Source organism: Drosophila novamexicana, unplaced genomic scaffold, assembly GCF_003285875.2.
Source record: "Drosophila novamexicana strain 15010-1031.04,08,12 unplaced genomic scaffold, DnovRS2.1 tig00000817-arrow-arrow-pilon, whole genome shotgun sequence".
Taxonomy (NCBI): Eukaryota; Metazoa; Arthropoda; class Insecta; order Diptera; family Drosophilidae; genus Drosophila; species Drosophila novamexicana.
The window spans coordinates 2,070,379-2,085,169 of NW_020824827.1; the positions used below are offsets into that span (position 1 = coordinate 2,070,379).

At 42.9% G+C, this 14,791-nt stretch overlaps 5 protein-coding genes across 6 annotated transcripts; 3 read left to right on the forward strand and 2 right to left on the reverse strand.

The window, feature by feature from the left end:
- The first annotated feature begins 2,684 nt into the window (after window positions 1-2,684).
- On the forward strand, window positions 2,685-3,965 carry LOC115764151 (low molecular weight phosphotyrosine protein phosphatase 1). The gene is made up of 4 exons (XM_030707026.1): window positions 2,685-2,832; window positions 2,899-3,080; window positions 3,137-3,310; window positions 3,370-3,965. The coding sequence occupies exons 1-4, from the start codon at window positions 2,799-2,801 to the stop codon at window positions 3,685-3,687; spliced, it is 708 nt and encodes a 235-aa protein (XP_030562886.1). The 5' UTR covers window positions 2,685-2,798; the 3' UTR covers window positions 3,688-3,965.
- On the forward strand, window positions 3,949-6,925 carry LOC115764149 (opsin Rh2). The gene is made up of 6 exons (XM_030707025.1): window positions 3,949-4,065; window positions 5,098-5,736; window positions 5,791-5,901; window positions 6,378-6,544; window positions 6,605-6,638; window positions 6,707-6,925. Exons 1-6 carry the CDS (start codon window positions 3,973-3,975, stop codon window positions 6,800-6,802), a joined length of 1,140 nt encoding a protein of 379 aa, XP_030562885.1. The 5' UTR covers window positions 3,949-3,972; the 3' UTR covers window positions 6,803-6,925.
- Window positions 6,926-7,587: 662 nt separating this feature from the next.
- Window positions 7,588-8,109, reverse strand: LOC115764153. The gene is made up of 2 exons (XM_030707028.1): window positions 8,048-8,109; window positions 7,588-7,988 (listed from the first exon to the last, which is right to left on the reverse strand). Exons 1-2 carry the CDS (start codon window positions 8,090-8,092, stop codon window positions 7,668-7,670), a joined length of 366 nt encoding a protein of 121 aa, XP_030562888.1. The 5' UTR covers window positions 8,093-8,109; the 3' UTR covers window positions 7,588-7,667.
- Window positions 8,110-9,673: 1,564 nt separating this feature from the next.
- Window positions 9,674-10,372, reverse strand: LOC115764152. Its single transcript, XM_030707027.1, has 2 exons — window positions 10,261-10,372; window positions 9,674-10,206 (listed from the first exon to the last, which is right to left on the reverse strand). The coding sequence occupies exons 1-2, from the start codon at window positions 10,315-10,317 to the stop codon at window positions 9,772-9,774; spliced, it is 492 nt and encodes a 163-aa protein (XP_030562887.1). The 5' UTR covers window positions 10,318-10,372; the 3' UTR covers window positions 9,674-9,771.
- Window positions 10,373-11,885: 1,513 nt separating this feature from the next.
- On the forward strand, window positions 11,886-14,471 carry LOC115764076 (endophilin-A). 2 transcript variants are annotated; one of them, XM_030706924.1, is made up of 3 exons: window positions 11,886-12,108; window positions 12,165-12,259; window positions 12,403-14,471. In XM_030706924.1, exon 3 carries the CDS (start codon window positions 12,477-12,479, stop codon window positions 13,584-13,586), a length of 1,110 nt encoding a protein of 369 aa, XP_030562784.1. In that variant the 5' UTR covers window positions 11,886-12,108; window positions 12,165-12,259; window positions 12,403-12,476; the 3' UTR covers window positions 13,587-14,471. The 2 variants fall into 2 exon arrangements, with proteins under 2 accessions (XP_030562784.1, XP_030562785.1); XM_030706925.1 differs by having other exon boundaries at window positions 11,886-12,006.
- Window positions 14,472-14,791: the final 320 nt, after the last annotated feature.

Here is a 14,791-nt window from a genome sequence, read left to right on the forward strand (position 1 = left end):
TGCCTCTAATTGTGTGTGTGACTGTGTGTGTGTGTGTCGGTATGTGTGTGTGTGTTGGCTAGCCAAACGCAATTGTGTGCGTGTGTGGCCAAAACTATGATGCTGTGACTGCCTTTGCTACAGCGTTCCCCGGCCCTAGCCAGAGGCAGCCCACACCCCGCTGATCCGCCTGGTCAGTTAATGCAGTTGCGGGCTGTGCTGCATTTTACTGCTGATGGCAAAACAGTTGTTGATGTTGAACCAACAACCAAACAGCAGCAACAGCAACAACAGCAGCAACAGCAGCAACAGCAACAGCAGCTTCAACAGGAGCAACAGCTAAAAACGGCAACAAGAGCAACAACAGCAACAACAGCAGCAACGTCTAACAACAACAAGAACAGCAGCAACAACAGCAGCAACAACAGCAGCAACAGCAACAACAGCAACAACAGCAACAACAGCAGCAACAACAGCAACAACAGCAGCAACATCTAACAACAACAAGAACAGCAGCAACAACAGCAGCAAAGTTTTGTTTTTATTACGTTCTTCTGCTTTTTGCGTTTGCCGCTGATTGTTGTGCTGTAAATTGCATTTGCGGTCAACAAAGTGCAACAAAAGCAGCAGCAACAACAACAACAACAACAACAACAACAACAACAACAACAAGAACACGTACAACAACCAACATTGTCGGCCGGGCCTTCATTTTGTGTTGTTTGTTTGTAATTTTTCGTTGATTTCTGTTTCTATTTCTCGTTTTCATTTTCATTTTGCTGTTTGTTTCATTTAAATTGCCATTAGGTGCGGCTTTGTGCTAACTCCCACCCTTCCCCGCCCTCTGTGTGTGTGTGTGTGTGTGCACAGCATTTGAGCTACATTTTCACACACACACGCACACCCACCCACGCCAGCTGGTTTCACATTTTCGCTTCTTTATGTGCGGCTTAGACATTTTTGTGCTCAATAATTTTTAGCTTTTTTCCAACTTTTCCATCATGAACTAAATATTCAACACTTTTCTTTCCATCTTCTGGTCTATCTAATGCTCTCTAGCTTCTCACTTTGGTTACTCTTTTTTTTTTTTTTTTTGTTTTTGTTTTTTTTGGTACAATAGTCCTGGCTGGGTTTTTAATTAAAGCAACAATGTGTTGCCCCACTCAGAGAATCCCTTTTACCTATCCACGAATCGACTCACAGCCAAAGCCACACACATACTCAACTACATATACTATTATTGCCAGCCAGAATATCGTTGTTGTTGTTGTTGTTGTTGCAGTGTTTTACTTTTTACAATTTCATTTCACTCGTTTTGTACGTTTTCGCTCTTGCCCAATGCCCCTGCGCCGGACTCGCCGCCTTATGCCTGGCCGTTTTTTGTGTGAAAAGTGATAAGTGAAATATGCTTTTCAGTTTTCAATTTAGCCGCTCAATGCAATTCCAATTGAATATTGGCAATGGGCAAATAGTTGCCTGCCGCAGTCGTTTGTAAAGTTGGTAAAAAAGGGGAAACATGCTGAAAATGTCGACAGTCGGCAGTCGTCTCTTAATAATGGTCTTATGTGGCTAGAAATAAAAATAATAAAATCGTATCAAAAGCCTTTGTATGATTTGTATGCACAGAAATTCAGGCAGCAGCATGCGCACCTGGCACAGTCTATCATTACAGTATTCGCACGGGAAAATAGACTGAATTTGCATATGTGGGCCACGGTATCGGTCCAGTTCGCTGAACTCGCCGGCTCTGCGCCCCCCCTCCCTCCAGGGAGCCAATTTAGAATGAGGCTCACGTCTCGACGCGGACACCTCACCCAGCACTTGACACTCTTTGTGCAGCGACCCGCCCAGCTGCCAGTCCGATATTTTTAATGCCTTTGACTTTGCAACACTGCCAACACGAATGGGGTGGCAAGTGGGCGTGGCGCAAACATTTGCCAAGTCAACACCGAAGGCGAATCGCAACTTAATCGCCGACTTGCACCGTGTCCTCAACTCGATCTGATCGATAATTCTATAGAATGTTTAAGTGGTGAACATAAGACTTACTAAAGGGGTATAAGGGTTAGGCTATAAAGCGAAAAGTTTTTATTCTGTTGACTTGTCTTATAAACCCTGTTGCGGGCTGCTCGTGGGCTGGGATGGGAGCGAAGGAGCTCCTAAGAGCTCCTAGGTCTCTCTCGATGTCCCTAGTACGCAGGTGGGACAGAACATGTCCGCCCAAGAGAGGTGTTCGCCTAATAGGAGTACTCATCAACAGAGTTTTTACTGTACTTAACTCAAGCAAATACTTAACTCTTTCTGAATTTTGAGAGCTAACTCCATGGCTTCGGCCAACTGTGCGCTTTATTCAACGATGAAGTGGAGTTGCAGAGAGCCCAAAGGACAGCCCAGTGAGAAGGGCAGCAACAGGCACAGAAGTGCACTCCCGCACACACACACACACACACACACACACACACACGCAAACACACTCATAGGAATCATAGAAAATAGAGTGTGCAATTTGGTGCGAGAATAATGCTGGGCAGAGCAGAGTTCATGAGGCGGGTCATGTCTAAGGTCGCGCTTGGTTTCTTGTCGTACATTAACTGGGACACGGCTCATTTGTGTTAATTTGAAAATGTTGACACCGCCAACGAGTTGATATCGTGTTAGCTGACCGAGTGTCGACTCAGTAGACTTTCGACAAATGTCACGATTGGAACGAAACAAGCTAAAATTATTCACACACATATTAACTATTGCACTGTGAACGTGTATTTATCCTACTACTAGTCCTTTTCCCAAATTCTCCGTAGCAATTAAAAAGACATATAATGACATTTAAGAAACTACTCTTCGTATGCATGGGTGAGTATTTACTTAAAGCTGTAGAAATAGTTGGCCCCCAAGTTCCATCGTCCACCTCCTTCGCAGGCAACTCGTGCAGCTCGCCAATGGCAGAGACGATCATGCAGAATCTAATGGTGAAGACCAGTCTTTACTGGGAGGTGGATAGTGCTGCATTACGTACCTGGAACATTGGCAGACGGCCGCACAAGCGATGCCTACGCGTTCTGCGGGAGCACGGACTGCGCTCGGATCACTTTTGCCGACTGGTAAATGTAATTACAAAAAAACGATTTTATTTTATATAACATACCTTATTTGGCAGCTAACTGTTCAGGACTTTTACTACTTTGACTACATCATAACTATGAACGAGCATATATACAAGGAGTTGCTGCTCTGGGCGGATGCCAATCATATTTCCAATACCTCGAATGTGCTGATGTTGGGCTCGTACGGCAAGAATGGCAAAACTGTATCGGTTATTGACCTATCACCGGTATGTTGACCAGGATTAACTAGGATTAACTATCTCTAATCGGCTAACATCTCGCTTAGGCACGCAAACTTAAAGCCTTCAGGAATGCATACTACCAAATCAAAGAGTGCTGCAAGCAGCTTATACTTGGCGAACAGGTGAGCATTGTGCGCTATGATTTGCCCAGCACAGATGACGAGAACGAGCAGGATTATAAGACTATGAATCAGCATAGGGACTCCAGTGAGAGTCCCGATTCTATGAATGCCGATGGCCAGCAATATCCCTCAAAGTCCTCTTTAATCAAACCATGCTCGGTGTGCTCAATCAATGCGCCCATGTCGAATAAAAAGAAACTTTGCCAGAAATGTGGCCAGAAGTTCTTAGCCAAGCTCTGAGCACACATACACACAGACACACACAGAAGATGACAAACTGTTAAGCAAACCCCCCAAAAGACTTGTGCACAAATTTTAAAGCTATAGCTCAAGCGTTGATTATTAAATAAAATCACAGATGACTTTGATATGACAGCTGCTCGTCGTACCTGTGCCCATTCCATCGATCTGCGCCTAATTGGCTCAAATGCTCGCCTATAAAAGCCACTGTAGCATGGCGGCCCCAGCTCTGTTAGACGGGAACCCCTTGATGTGCGCCATCGATTCACGGACGGGTAGCTGAGCATGGAGAAGACGTTCGCCGTTGCCATGTCGGGCTCTGGACTTGGACCAAGATTTGAGGCACAGGCGGCCCAAAATGGCTCCGTGCTGGACAACGTGAGTTTGTGCTATATGTGTGTGTGCTCTGGAGTGCTTTGCAAAAACTAGACAGTATAAAATATATTTTATATATTTTTTAGCATTGCAGAATATAAATATTTATACTGTAGGATTTACATCAATTTCGGTTATAATTCAGATGTACATTAAATTATTACCATTATTGACTTCAAATTGAATTTATTAATTTGCACGAGGCATAAATCTCTAGAATGTGGCAAAATAAGTGATCCTTGGTCTACTTTATCGACAATTTAATCATTTCACCCTGCACACACAAAATGGACAAAAAGCCTTATCGTTTTGTTCAAATGTATATAACAGTCAGATATAAATAATCAAATATTAAAAAATAATAAAAAATATATATATCAGCATCAGAAGCCCAATCTATCTAGCCATATCTGTCTGTCCGTTTCTCTGAGCTAAAAATTTCGAACGTTGGATCTGCTAGTCCACAATAAGATCGAGTTTACTTCAAAACATCGTCATCGTATAATATCAAGAAGATATACACAAATGCAAAATTGTTGGTTTTCTGGTTTCCTTCCTCTGTACCACGCCCGAAATATGAGAAAAGATTTGCAGGTACAGTCTTCGACTGAAAAGGAAACTAGGCTGTTTTTCTTAGACAGCTTCGCAGAGCATCTCCTAATTGGGCACTCCTGATTGACTGAAGCCCTTTTAAATTATTTAAAATTGATATTTTATAGTAAAATGTAAATAAAATACAGAAAAATATGATTGAAAGCTTGGCTTATGAAAATTTATTAACCCATCGACAATATGTGAAAAAATTATATGTTTCAGCCCAATGTTATTGAGATGCGGACGCTGGACTTACTTTGGACCCTGTATAATAAAAAGACCGCATATTAAAATACACTAAAAACTTGTTTCAGAGTCGCCAGAATAACTCTTCCATTTCATTCCTGCGTTTGCATTTAGCCCGCAGTTCCACTTGTGGATTAGGCTAAAAAAAAGCTGGCCCTTTTCTATATGTTATATTTTATCTAATTCAAATTGCAGGTGCTGCCGGACATGGCGCACCTCGTGAATCCGTATTGGAGCCGTTTTGCGCCAATGGATCCGACAATGAGCAAAATTCTCGGTCTGTTCACGCTTGTCATCCTGATCATCTCCTGCTGTGGCAACGGAGTTGTTGTCTACATCTTTGGCGGCACCAAGTCGTTGCGCACGCCCGCGAATCTGCTCGTCTTGAATCTGGCCTTCTCCGACTTTTGCATGATGGCCTCCCAGTCGCCGGTAATGCTCGTCAACTTCTACTATGAGACGTGGATCCTGGGGCCCCTGTGGTGCGACATATACGCGGTCTGCGGCTCGATGTTTGGCTGCGTTTCCATTTGGTCGATGTGCATGATCGCCTTCGATCGTTACAATGTCATTGTCAAGGGCATCAACGGAACGCCCATGACAATCAAGCTGGCCATCATGAAGATTCTTTTCATTTGGCTAATGGCCACGTTTTGGACCATAATGCCCCTGATCGGCTGGAGCAGCTATGTGCCCGAGGGCAATTTGACCGCCTGCAGCATTGACTACATGACCCGGCAGTGGAATCCGCGCTCCTATCTAATTGTCTACTCGATATTCGTTTACTATGTGCCACTATTTCTAATATGCTATTCCTACTGGTTTATAATTGCTGTTAGTAAGAAAATCATGTGTCTCTCCCTTCTTGTCTAATACCCTACCTTGCAGGCCGTCGCTGCGCACGAGAAGGGCATGCGGGAACAGGCCAAGAAGATGAACGTCAAGTCCTTGCGCAGCTCCGAGGACTGCGACAAGAGCGCCGAGGGCAAACTAGCCAAGGTAATAAAATCAATACAGTAGAAGCTGCCCTTGCGGACAGCTCCCATAACCGGACAAACTTCGTTGACGCGAGCTTTTTGTAATATTTTCCATACACAATGCATTCCTATAACAGGACGCACTGATTGTATTTAAAAAAATGCTGAAAACATCTCTGATAAGCGGACAGACGCTCAAGCCAGCATATAAAGCTTCCCATCAGCTCCTATTCATATTTGTGTAGATGCCAATGAAATTGATAGTTAAACTTTTGACACAAATTTTGAGGAAGGATTTTGTTGCTTACCTGCGTGCCAGAACAAGAAACTGCATTTGAATTATTAAGAAGAGAATTTAAATTATTTGAAATTAATATACTTGTAACACTCCCATAAGCGGTCAGCTCCCATAACCGGATACAAGTACCTCGATTGTCTGTGTCTGGCTATGAGAACTTTCCCTGTAATCAGTTTAAATATTTATATTTGCTTGCTCAGGTGGCATTGACTACCATTTCACTGTGGTTTATGGCCTGGTCGCCGTATCTGGTCATCTGTTACTTTGGCCTGTTCAAGATCGAGGGCTTGACGCCACTGACCACCATTTGGGGCGCCACATTCGCCAAGACCAGCGCCGTCTACAATCCCATTGTCTATGGCATTAGGTAAGTTCAGGCAAAAGTATTAACTGAACTTTAAATATTTCAATTTTTTATTTGCATAAGCCATCCCAAGTACCGACTGGTGCTTAAGGAAAAGGTATCTGTCCTTGATTAGTTTTAAATTTGAGCACTTTGGCTACATAGAATTATGGAATTTATTTACAGTGCCCCATCTGCGTCCTTGGCAACACGGATGAGCCCAAGCCAGATGCACCCGCTGGGGACACAGAAACCACTTCAGAGGCAGAATCAAAGGCCTAGGAAGCTAACAAATTATTCCTTAGCAATTGCCTTAAAAAGGCGCAAAAATGTAAAAAAAAAAGGATAAAAGCAACTATCAAATCATGATACAAAAATATAAGAAAATAGTGAACCTTTCTCTAATTAAAGAACATATTCCATTAACGCACTAATTAATAATTTATAAGCACAGCGGATTGGCGAAATTTACTTTGCACATATGTGTATTTATTTACAGAATTGCGACGTCTTAAATTATGAGAGCTTATCAAGGCTAAGGCGCCCACTTAAATTAAGGGCTGACTCTTGAGTCTTGAGTCTTGGGCCCACGCCCGCTGCCAGTTCCACGCCTTCAATTCCCGCTTGTTTCATCTGCCTTGGCACACATTTCGACGATGTGGATGTCGCTATTTGCTTTGGCTGCCTCGTCTGGCGTTTAATGATGATAATTACTCAGTTACATTTGGCACACGGTCCGCCCCCCACGTCCTCCAGCCAACGCATCCCGCACTTTTGGTCTAATGAGCACGCACACACCAACACACCCACACCAACACACCCACACATCCACACACAGTCGACTGTCTAATTAGAATACAACAAAGCAGCGAGCAGAGCTAAAATTTTAGCCCGTCAGCAATTTGGGCAAAAGTTCATCAGTTCCAGCCGCCGAGTGCTGATTCTGACAATGCCACTCGACTCGATGGCTCTCATCTTTTGGTTACACATCATCTCAAGCTCGAACAGTTGCCAAACTGCGCCAACTGCAGAAATGCCTGCACCCAAGACCCAGTAAAGAGAAATGCTGCAACGTGGCCAATCGCTCGATTGGGCATTTATTTATAGCCTCCGGCACATGACTTCAGTTAGATGTTGCGCCACATCCTTACCAGAACAGAGTTGGACGTGATGCGCCTGATTTGGCCCAGTGCTGGCCCGCCAGTTCGCCAATCGAGGCCAGGGCCAAGCCCTGAAACGTGCCGACACACGTATTGTACTCTGAGACCAACTGGTTTTTCCTTAGCTGCGCCTCGCAAGTCTTTAGGCTCTGCTGAAAGCTGGCCAAGATCTCTGAACCCTCCTGATGAGCCTCTGCACTAGGCGGCAGCTTCTCGTCGAGTGCCTTGCGCAGCGTGTCCATGGCTATTGCGCCGCGCTGCAGCGTCTCCTCGATGGGCACCTCCACCTGCTGGGCGTATGCCTGCACCTGGCGTGGCAAAGGGAATCCTTTACATTGTTGTGGAACACTTCGAATGCAATGCTTACCAGGCAGACCAAAACCGAGATCACAAGCAGCGTGGCAGTCGACATATTCTGTGTGCGTTCACTTGGCAACTGGAAAGCAACTCTCAAAGTCGCAGATGGCATCGGTTATATATAGATAAAGACAACGTGTGCTAAGGCCGTTGTCAACAGCTTTAACCCAATTAAGTTTTTATGGTCGTGTAAGAATTTACACCCAGATATAATTGCTTATCAGCGGGCAGCGGAAATAATACAACAAGTAGCTAATCGCGCATGCATATAACTAACAGGTAAATATAACAGCTCTATTATCAGGTGAGAAAAGCACACACAAATGTGCCCAAGCGGATGTGAGTCACAGTTGCATTGGTCAGTCGCCAGGCAACTTACATTTAATGGCCAACTTCGTTTTGACCAGAATGACAACGAGCAACCAGGCGCGCTTCGTCCTGGCTAGGCCGCAAAAAAAACTGTTGCCTGCTTTTTGGGGCGCAAATTTTGCAGGCCCGAAAACAAATTTACATACATGCGCCTATGGACTCGCTCGCTGTCATGTTTCTCTTTCATTTTACTTTATTTTTTTGTTTTTTTGTTTTGCAAACCAATTTTAGCATATATTTGGCCTGCTTTTATTTGGTACGCTTCTTTTAAGCGCCCGACATGCGTCAACTTTTGCATTAGCAGCAGGGCGGGGCGGCCCGGGAAATGGGCGGTGCATGGGCGTGGTTGGCGGTACAACAGAACTTAGCAAAGTTCATGCCACACACACACACACACACACACACACACACTGACATATTTGTGTTGTAATGACACAAACAACAGAACGCAAGTTTCAATCTTGGGGCAAATATTTCAATTAAGTGACAAAACTTTGCACTCGCCTTGATCCTTGTAATTCGCCTTGTCATCCTAAATATATAAATGTGTGTGTGTGTGTATGTGACATGGCCAGCGGCTGTTTCAAAATTTACATTTAATTACATATTTGAATTTGAATTTGAATGTGCTTTGCCGCATTTGGAACGTCAACGAGGCGTATGCGTCATTTGGCTCAATCTGCCATGGACCAAAGCTTTTGGCCATTTGCGGCAAATCTTTGGCTCGTTAAGCCAAACCATTTAATCTCCTTAATGCTCAAAATTCATGTGCACAGGCACAATGGGCAGCTAGGTACTGCAAGGACAGGACATGAATAGGGACAATGATAATTGAAACTGCATTGGCCACATAAATCAACAATTGCCGCCCAAAATCATGCACCGGAAACATTTTAGGGCAGGACATGATGGCCAAGGCAAAATTGATGAATCCATAAAAGAGCTGGCATTGAAAAGCGGCAAAAGGCTGGGACAGAGAGAAAATGCCGCAAAGACGAACAAATAATGTGAAGGAATTCAAATATTTGGCCAAAATGCGTCAAGTCCTTTCGAGGACAGCTCCACAACATTAACACCCCCAATTGGGGATGCGACGGCAGCAAAAGTATTTGGAAGCTTTGGTAAATTTCGTAATAGCTGGAAATTTAATAAAGTCCAGCTATGCAAAACAGTTGAGCAACTCGGCAACTGGCCACATCAAAGCATGCTCTGCCCTGGCAGATCAAGGACACAGCTCCAGCCCAGCCCAATGATGTGCACTTGTAGCTTAGTTTGCTTTGAAAATCTTTATTTAAGTATATCGAATCTATGCTGGTGTATTGCACTTAGTTTCTTTTTTAATGGAATATCCCATCACAAGGCGACTTAGGCCTGAGCACCGCCTGCTGCTGGTGCTGCTGCCGTGGTGGTGGCGGCCGCTTGACGTGCCTGCCACTCGTCATCGATGAGCTTGAGCTCGTTCTTGGCGCTGGTCAGGGCGGGCTTGACGCAGCGGATTTGCAGCCAGGGCAGCGTGGCGTTGGTGCAGTTGGCGAAACCCAGCGCAGCATCGGCTAGCACGTTCTCGACACGCTCGGCCAGGTCAGCGGGGAAGTCGGGCTGATTGAGCAGACGATCTGCCTCCTTTTGCAGCACTATGGACTGGAAGAAGGCGGAGACGGAGAAGCCGCCAAAAGGCGCTGCCGGAGCAGCGGGTGCGGCGGGAGCGGCAGCTCCAGCAGCTCCTCCACCGAATACTCCATTCAGATACGGATTATAGGCTGCAGCAAAGGGATTGGCTGCCGCAAAAGGACTAATGGCCTGCAAAAAATGTCTCTGTTAGATTAAGGCCAAACAGGTGTGACGAGTACTTACCACCTGTGCGTTGATGCAGGCAATGCTGGCGACGAGTAAGACAATTGCGAATTTCATTCTAAAGCGATTCGATTTCGTTTTCTTCTGAGTGCGGATCTCAGTCGTTGTAGTTTCGGAGAGACTAATATCTGGTCAGGCATTGGAATGGGCTTATATACACATAAGTATGCACAATTTGCGTTTGTTATCAGCGCGCCGTCTCGCTCTGGAAATTGAACTGATTTACATGCTCTAATGTTTGTTTATCAAATGTTGTAGACTAATCCCCTCTAGGGGTTATTTATAAAGATAAAACCGAGCAGTTCGCCAAAAACTGCCGACTCACCAAAAGACGTCAGGTATATATTGTTCAAAATTACATCAATAATTTCCCTCCTCTATTTTATTAAATACATTCTTATTATTATACTTATTTACTTTAAGATATTATACTAGTATTGGTATTGTGAATTATTTAAAGAAGTTAAAAATGCGCTACCTTGGAAATGAGTTTATTTTACACCTTAGCAAGTGATTCATAATTTTACTATACCCAAATGTCAACAAGATATAAAGAACACATTGTTTTGCAGCAAAAATTAATTAAGAATTGCGCAAACATTGCGAAATTCAGCAAACTCAATATGTAAACATATCTAATAGATATACATGTAAGAACAAATCTATTTACCGACAGTAGAGTTAATTATTTGTTTTTGAGCTACAAATACAAATAATTAATGAAATACATATAAAACGTCTACAAACATTTTAAAGATACCAAAAATATGCTTAATGGTTTTTATCTTATTTTTGATAAAATTGTTTTTTTTTTTTTTGGTGTTTGATGTTGATATATCTACAATCTCATTGAATCATATGTGCATACAAACTGATAAACAACACAAACAAATTATAAACATTACTGCTCTGTTAACTTAACATTAATCCCACCGTTACTTTTTTTTACTTTTCAGAAATTTAAATTTTTACAGCTGAATTAATAATTATTGTCTGGCAACCTCCAAAACTTTCAGTTGAACATATCTTAAGGGTATTTATATGCCATATATGAATATAATCATTTTCTAAGTTTAAACTTGCCTTTCAAACGAAACGGTTCCAGCAAAAGCCCTACACGACTTTTGGAAAAACTTTTGTCCTTTTGCGATGCCTTTTAGACATGTGGCGCCCACAAGGTGGCGCTATCGCCAACTTACAGAACGACAGCTGTAAGCTAAAAGCGGCAAGCGTGATTAACAGAATATTTGAATATTCTGTTTAAGGCGCGCAGCTTATGATGTGGCGCAAACGGAAAATGTAAATGCACTTTTAAAAATTCATTACTGAATTATCGAGGCAAGTCGCTTGCTTCAATCCCTAAGTTACACCATAATGGGTAAAAGAAAATCTAATTAAGCTTCATTGTACATATATTTGTGTTGTTTATGTTTTTTGCCTCCCTACAGTTTCAAATGAAATGTCGGTTGACAATGGCCTATTTATTGCATGTCTGTTAAACTAGAATGGTACTGTTAGTTAACATGGTATCATTCTGTAAACGCATAATGAGCAGCTCGTGCAAGGCATCGGTATCGATGTTTTTTGCATCACTAAAATTTTTGTACACAGCAAAAAATCGATTTAGTACGAAGAGGAAAAACGACCCCCGCGTCCAACACACCAGCGACAAGGCAGTGGGAGATTAGTAGTAGTAACGACAGTCCTTCAAACATTACGCAGCCAATCGTCGGACAAAACTCCAAGGTTTGGCCAGCAGAGAAATAAAACAAAAAAAAACAGAAGAAGTGTCATCGCTGCAAGTGAAGATATACCACAGAACGTGCAGCGCAAACGAAACGAGTGAAAGTGCAAAATTAATACATAAATCTATTCCGACTGTCGTTTACCACAATTTCTTCCAGTCGCAGCCTCAGTCAGTGTCAGCTCCCCCTGCCCCAATAGCGCCCAGCATCGAGAATCGAACGTTTCCACCCCCAAACAGAAAAGTGCACGGCGCGTAAGTTGTCCAGACGTTAAAAATAGAATCGTAGCGCATAGTTGGGCAGAGAAATGAAATTAAATTTTATTATTAATCAATGGGTTATTAATTAAATTGAAGCATTTCAACTGGCAAGTCAACTAACTCAAACCCGTTCACAGCAACCGCGTCGTTGACATCAAGCCACACAAAGAGCACCAGCAAAGGCAGCAACATCAACAGCAAAGGCAGCACGATGGCTTTCGCCGGATTGAAGAAACAGATCAACAAAGCGAATCAGTATGTGACGGAGAAAATGGGCGGTGCGGAGGGCACCAAATTGGATTTGGACTTTATGGATATGGAACGTAAGACGGATGTGACCGTGGAGCTGGTTGAGGAGCTGCAGCTGAAGACCAAGGAGTTTCTGCAGCCAAATCCAACGGCACGGGCTAAGATGGCCGCCGTCAAGGGCATATCGAAGCTATCGGGACAGGCGAAATCGAATACTTATCCACAGCCCGAGGGTCTGCTGGCCGAGTGCATGTTGACTTATGGTAAGAAGCTCGGCGAGGACAACAGCGTGTTCGCGCAGGCGCTCGTCGAATTTGGCGAAGCGCTGAAACAAATGGCCGACGTCAAGTATTCGCTGGACGACAACATCAAGCAGAACTTTTTGGAGCCTCTGCATCATATGCAGACCAAAGACCTAAAGGAGGTCATGCACCATCGAAAGAAGCTGCAGGGCCGGCGTCTCGACTTTGACTGTAAGCGTCGTCGGCAGGCCAAAGATGATGAAATTCGTGGTGCTGAGGACAAGTTTGCCGAGTCACTGCAATTGGCCCAAGTGGGCATGTTCAATCTATTGGAGAACGATACTGAACATGTCTCACAACTCGTGACCTTCGCTGAAGCACTCTACGATTTTCACTCTCAATGCGCCGATGTGCTGCGTGGCCTGCAGGAAACGCTACAGGAGAAGCGCGCCGAGGCAGAGAGCCGGCCACGCAATGAGTTTGTGCCCAAGACGCTGCTCGATCTGAACTTGGACGGCGGTGGCGGCGGCCTCATTGATGACGGCACGCCGTCCCACATTAGCTCGAGCGCCTCGCCGTTGCCCTCGCCGATGCGCTCGCCCGCCAAGTCAATGGCCGTCACACCAAATCGCCAGCAGCAGCCCTGCTGCCAGGCCCTGTACGACTTTGATCCAGAGAATCCCGGCGAACTGGGCTTCAAGGAGAACGACATTATCACGCTACTCAATCGCGTCGACGATAACTGGTACGAAGGTGCCGTCAATGGCCGTACCGGCTACTTCCCTCAGTCATATGTCCAGGTGCAGGTTCCTCTTCCCAATGGCAATTAAAACCCCCATGTATTGAGAATATTTCAACTGAATGATTGTTGGTTTCGTCGTCGTCATGCGGCGTGCAGCTTGGCACATTGCTTAAATGCAAAAACATACATTACGTAGATGGTTAAATGCGGATTAATATGGTTAGAGTTACGGTTACGGCTTAGCTAGCACAGCACATTCACGTGGCCATACAAAATCAATTGAAACAGTAAATGCAAAAAAAAAAAAAAAAAAAACAAAAAAAAATACGATAGCAAACAAAATTTAATGCGAAATCTTACCAGTTGGCAAAACAATAATTACGAATTATTAATTATAATTAAATTATGTATGTACTACTAACTAAATTTACAATGTTACTAAATTAACATAGTACTTTCCATGCGTTTCCAATTCAAGAATGTCAGCAATCGCGTCTACTTTGAATTCGATTTCTGCAGATACGCAAATACACATACTGAATATGCAATATGTTTCAAAAAAAGAAAGAGAAAACATAATTTGGTAACATGTCAATCCAACATATTAATCAGCTAGATATCCGTATTACATACACTTACATAGATATGTTGAGATTTTTCTGCTTTCTCGTTCATTGTTCATTGTTGTAATTTCTAATTAATTTTTCATTGCGCTCTCTAGGCAATTTCTATATAGTATATACCAAATGCTACCTACCTAAATCATATACCTACAATTATTGTATACCCTTTACTCAGATATTTGTGCAAAAACAATACTCCCCACACTCTAATCCTTAAGGCGGCATATTAACTGAAGGGAAATCTGTCTTAATCGTTCGTTCGTTGTACAATTTTTCGATAAACAAAAAAACTATTCAAATTCAAGGATGTAACAAAACAAAATTTGTATCCTACTTTTTTGCTCCTTTTTATGTGTGTTGTTTTTCTTTTTGTTATTTATATACATAACTATTATATAAATCAAATATATATATATATACATATATATAGATATATATATTTATTAAGCATATTATCTACATGTATATTTATTATTATATATTTATTATAACTTATACCGAGCAGCAGCGTTAATACAAATAATAACAATAACTATATTTATAATAATAATAATAACAGCAAAGTAATGAACAACGTAACAGAATCCTCCTAAAAGCAAAACCAGCATCTAACTAGTTAAAATTTGAGAAAAATAATTACTGATATTAAAACGTTGATAATAACTGTTAA

Bases quoted from the DNA above. Each gene is read 5' to 3' on its own strand.
- LOC115764151 (XM_030707026.1), top strand. From the start codon at position 2,799: ATGACATTTAAGAAACTACTCTTCGTATGCATGG. The intron at 3,081-3,136 runs GTAAATGTAATT...CTTATTTGGCAG, and splicing joins CGGATCACTTTTGCCGACTG to CTAACTGTTCAGGACTTTTA. The intron at 3,311-3,369 runs GTATGTTGACCA...CATCTCGCTTAG, and splicing joins CGGTTATTGACCTATCACCG to GCACGCAAACTTAAAGCCTT.
- LOC115764149 (XM_030707025.1), top strand. From the start codon at position 3,973: ATGGAGAAGACGTTCGCCGTTGCCATGTCGGGCTCTGGACTTGGACCA. The intron at 5,902-6,377 runs GTAATAAAATCA...TTGCTTGCTCAG, and splicing joins CCGAGGGCAAACTAGCCAAG to GTGGCATTGACTACCATTTC. The intron at 6,639-6,706 runs GTATCTGTCCTT...ATTTATTTACAG, and splicing joins GACTGGTGCTTAAGGAAAAG to TGCCCCATCTGCGTCCTTGG.
- LOC115764153 (XM_030707028.1), bottom strand. From the start codon at position 8,092: ATGTCGACTGCCACGCTGCTTGTGATCTCGGTTTTGGTCTGCCTG. The intron at 7,989-8,047 runs GTAAGCATTGCA...TTGCCACGCCAG, and splicing joins TCTCGGTTTTGGTCTGCCTG to GTGCAGGCATACGCCCAGCA.
- LOC115764152 (XM_030707027.1), bottom strand. From the start codon at position 10,317: ATGAAATTCGCAATTGTCTTACTCGTCGCCAGCATTGCCTGCATCAAC. The intron at 10,207-10,260 runs GTAAGTACTCGT...CATTTTTTGCAG, and splicing joins CCTGCATCAACGCACAGGTG to GCCATTAGTCCTTTTGCGGC.
- LOC115764076 (XM_030706924.1), top strand. From the start codon at position 12,477: ATGGCTTTCGCCGGATTGAAGAAACAGATCAACAAAGCGAATCAGTAT.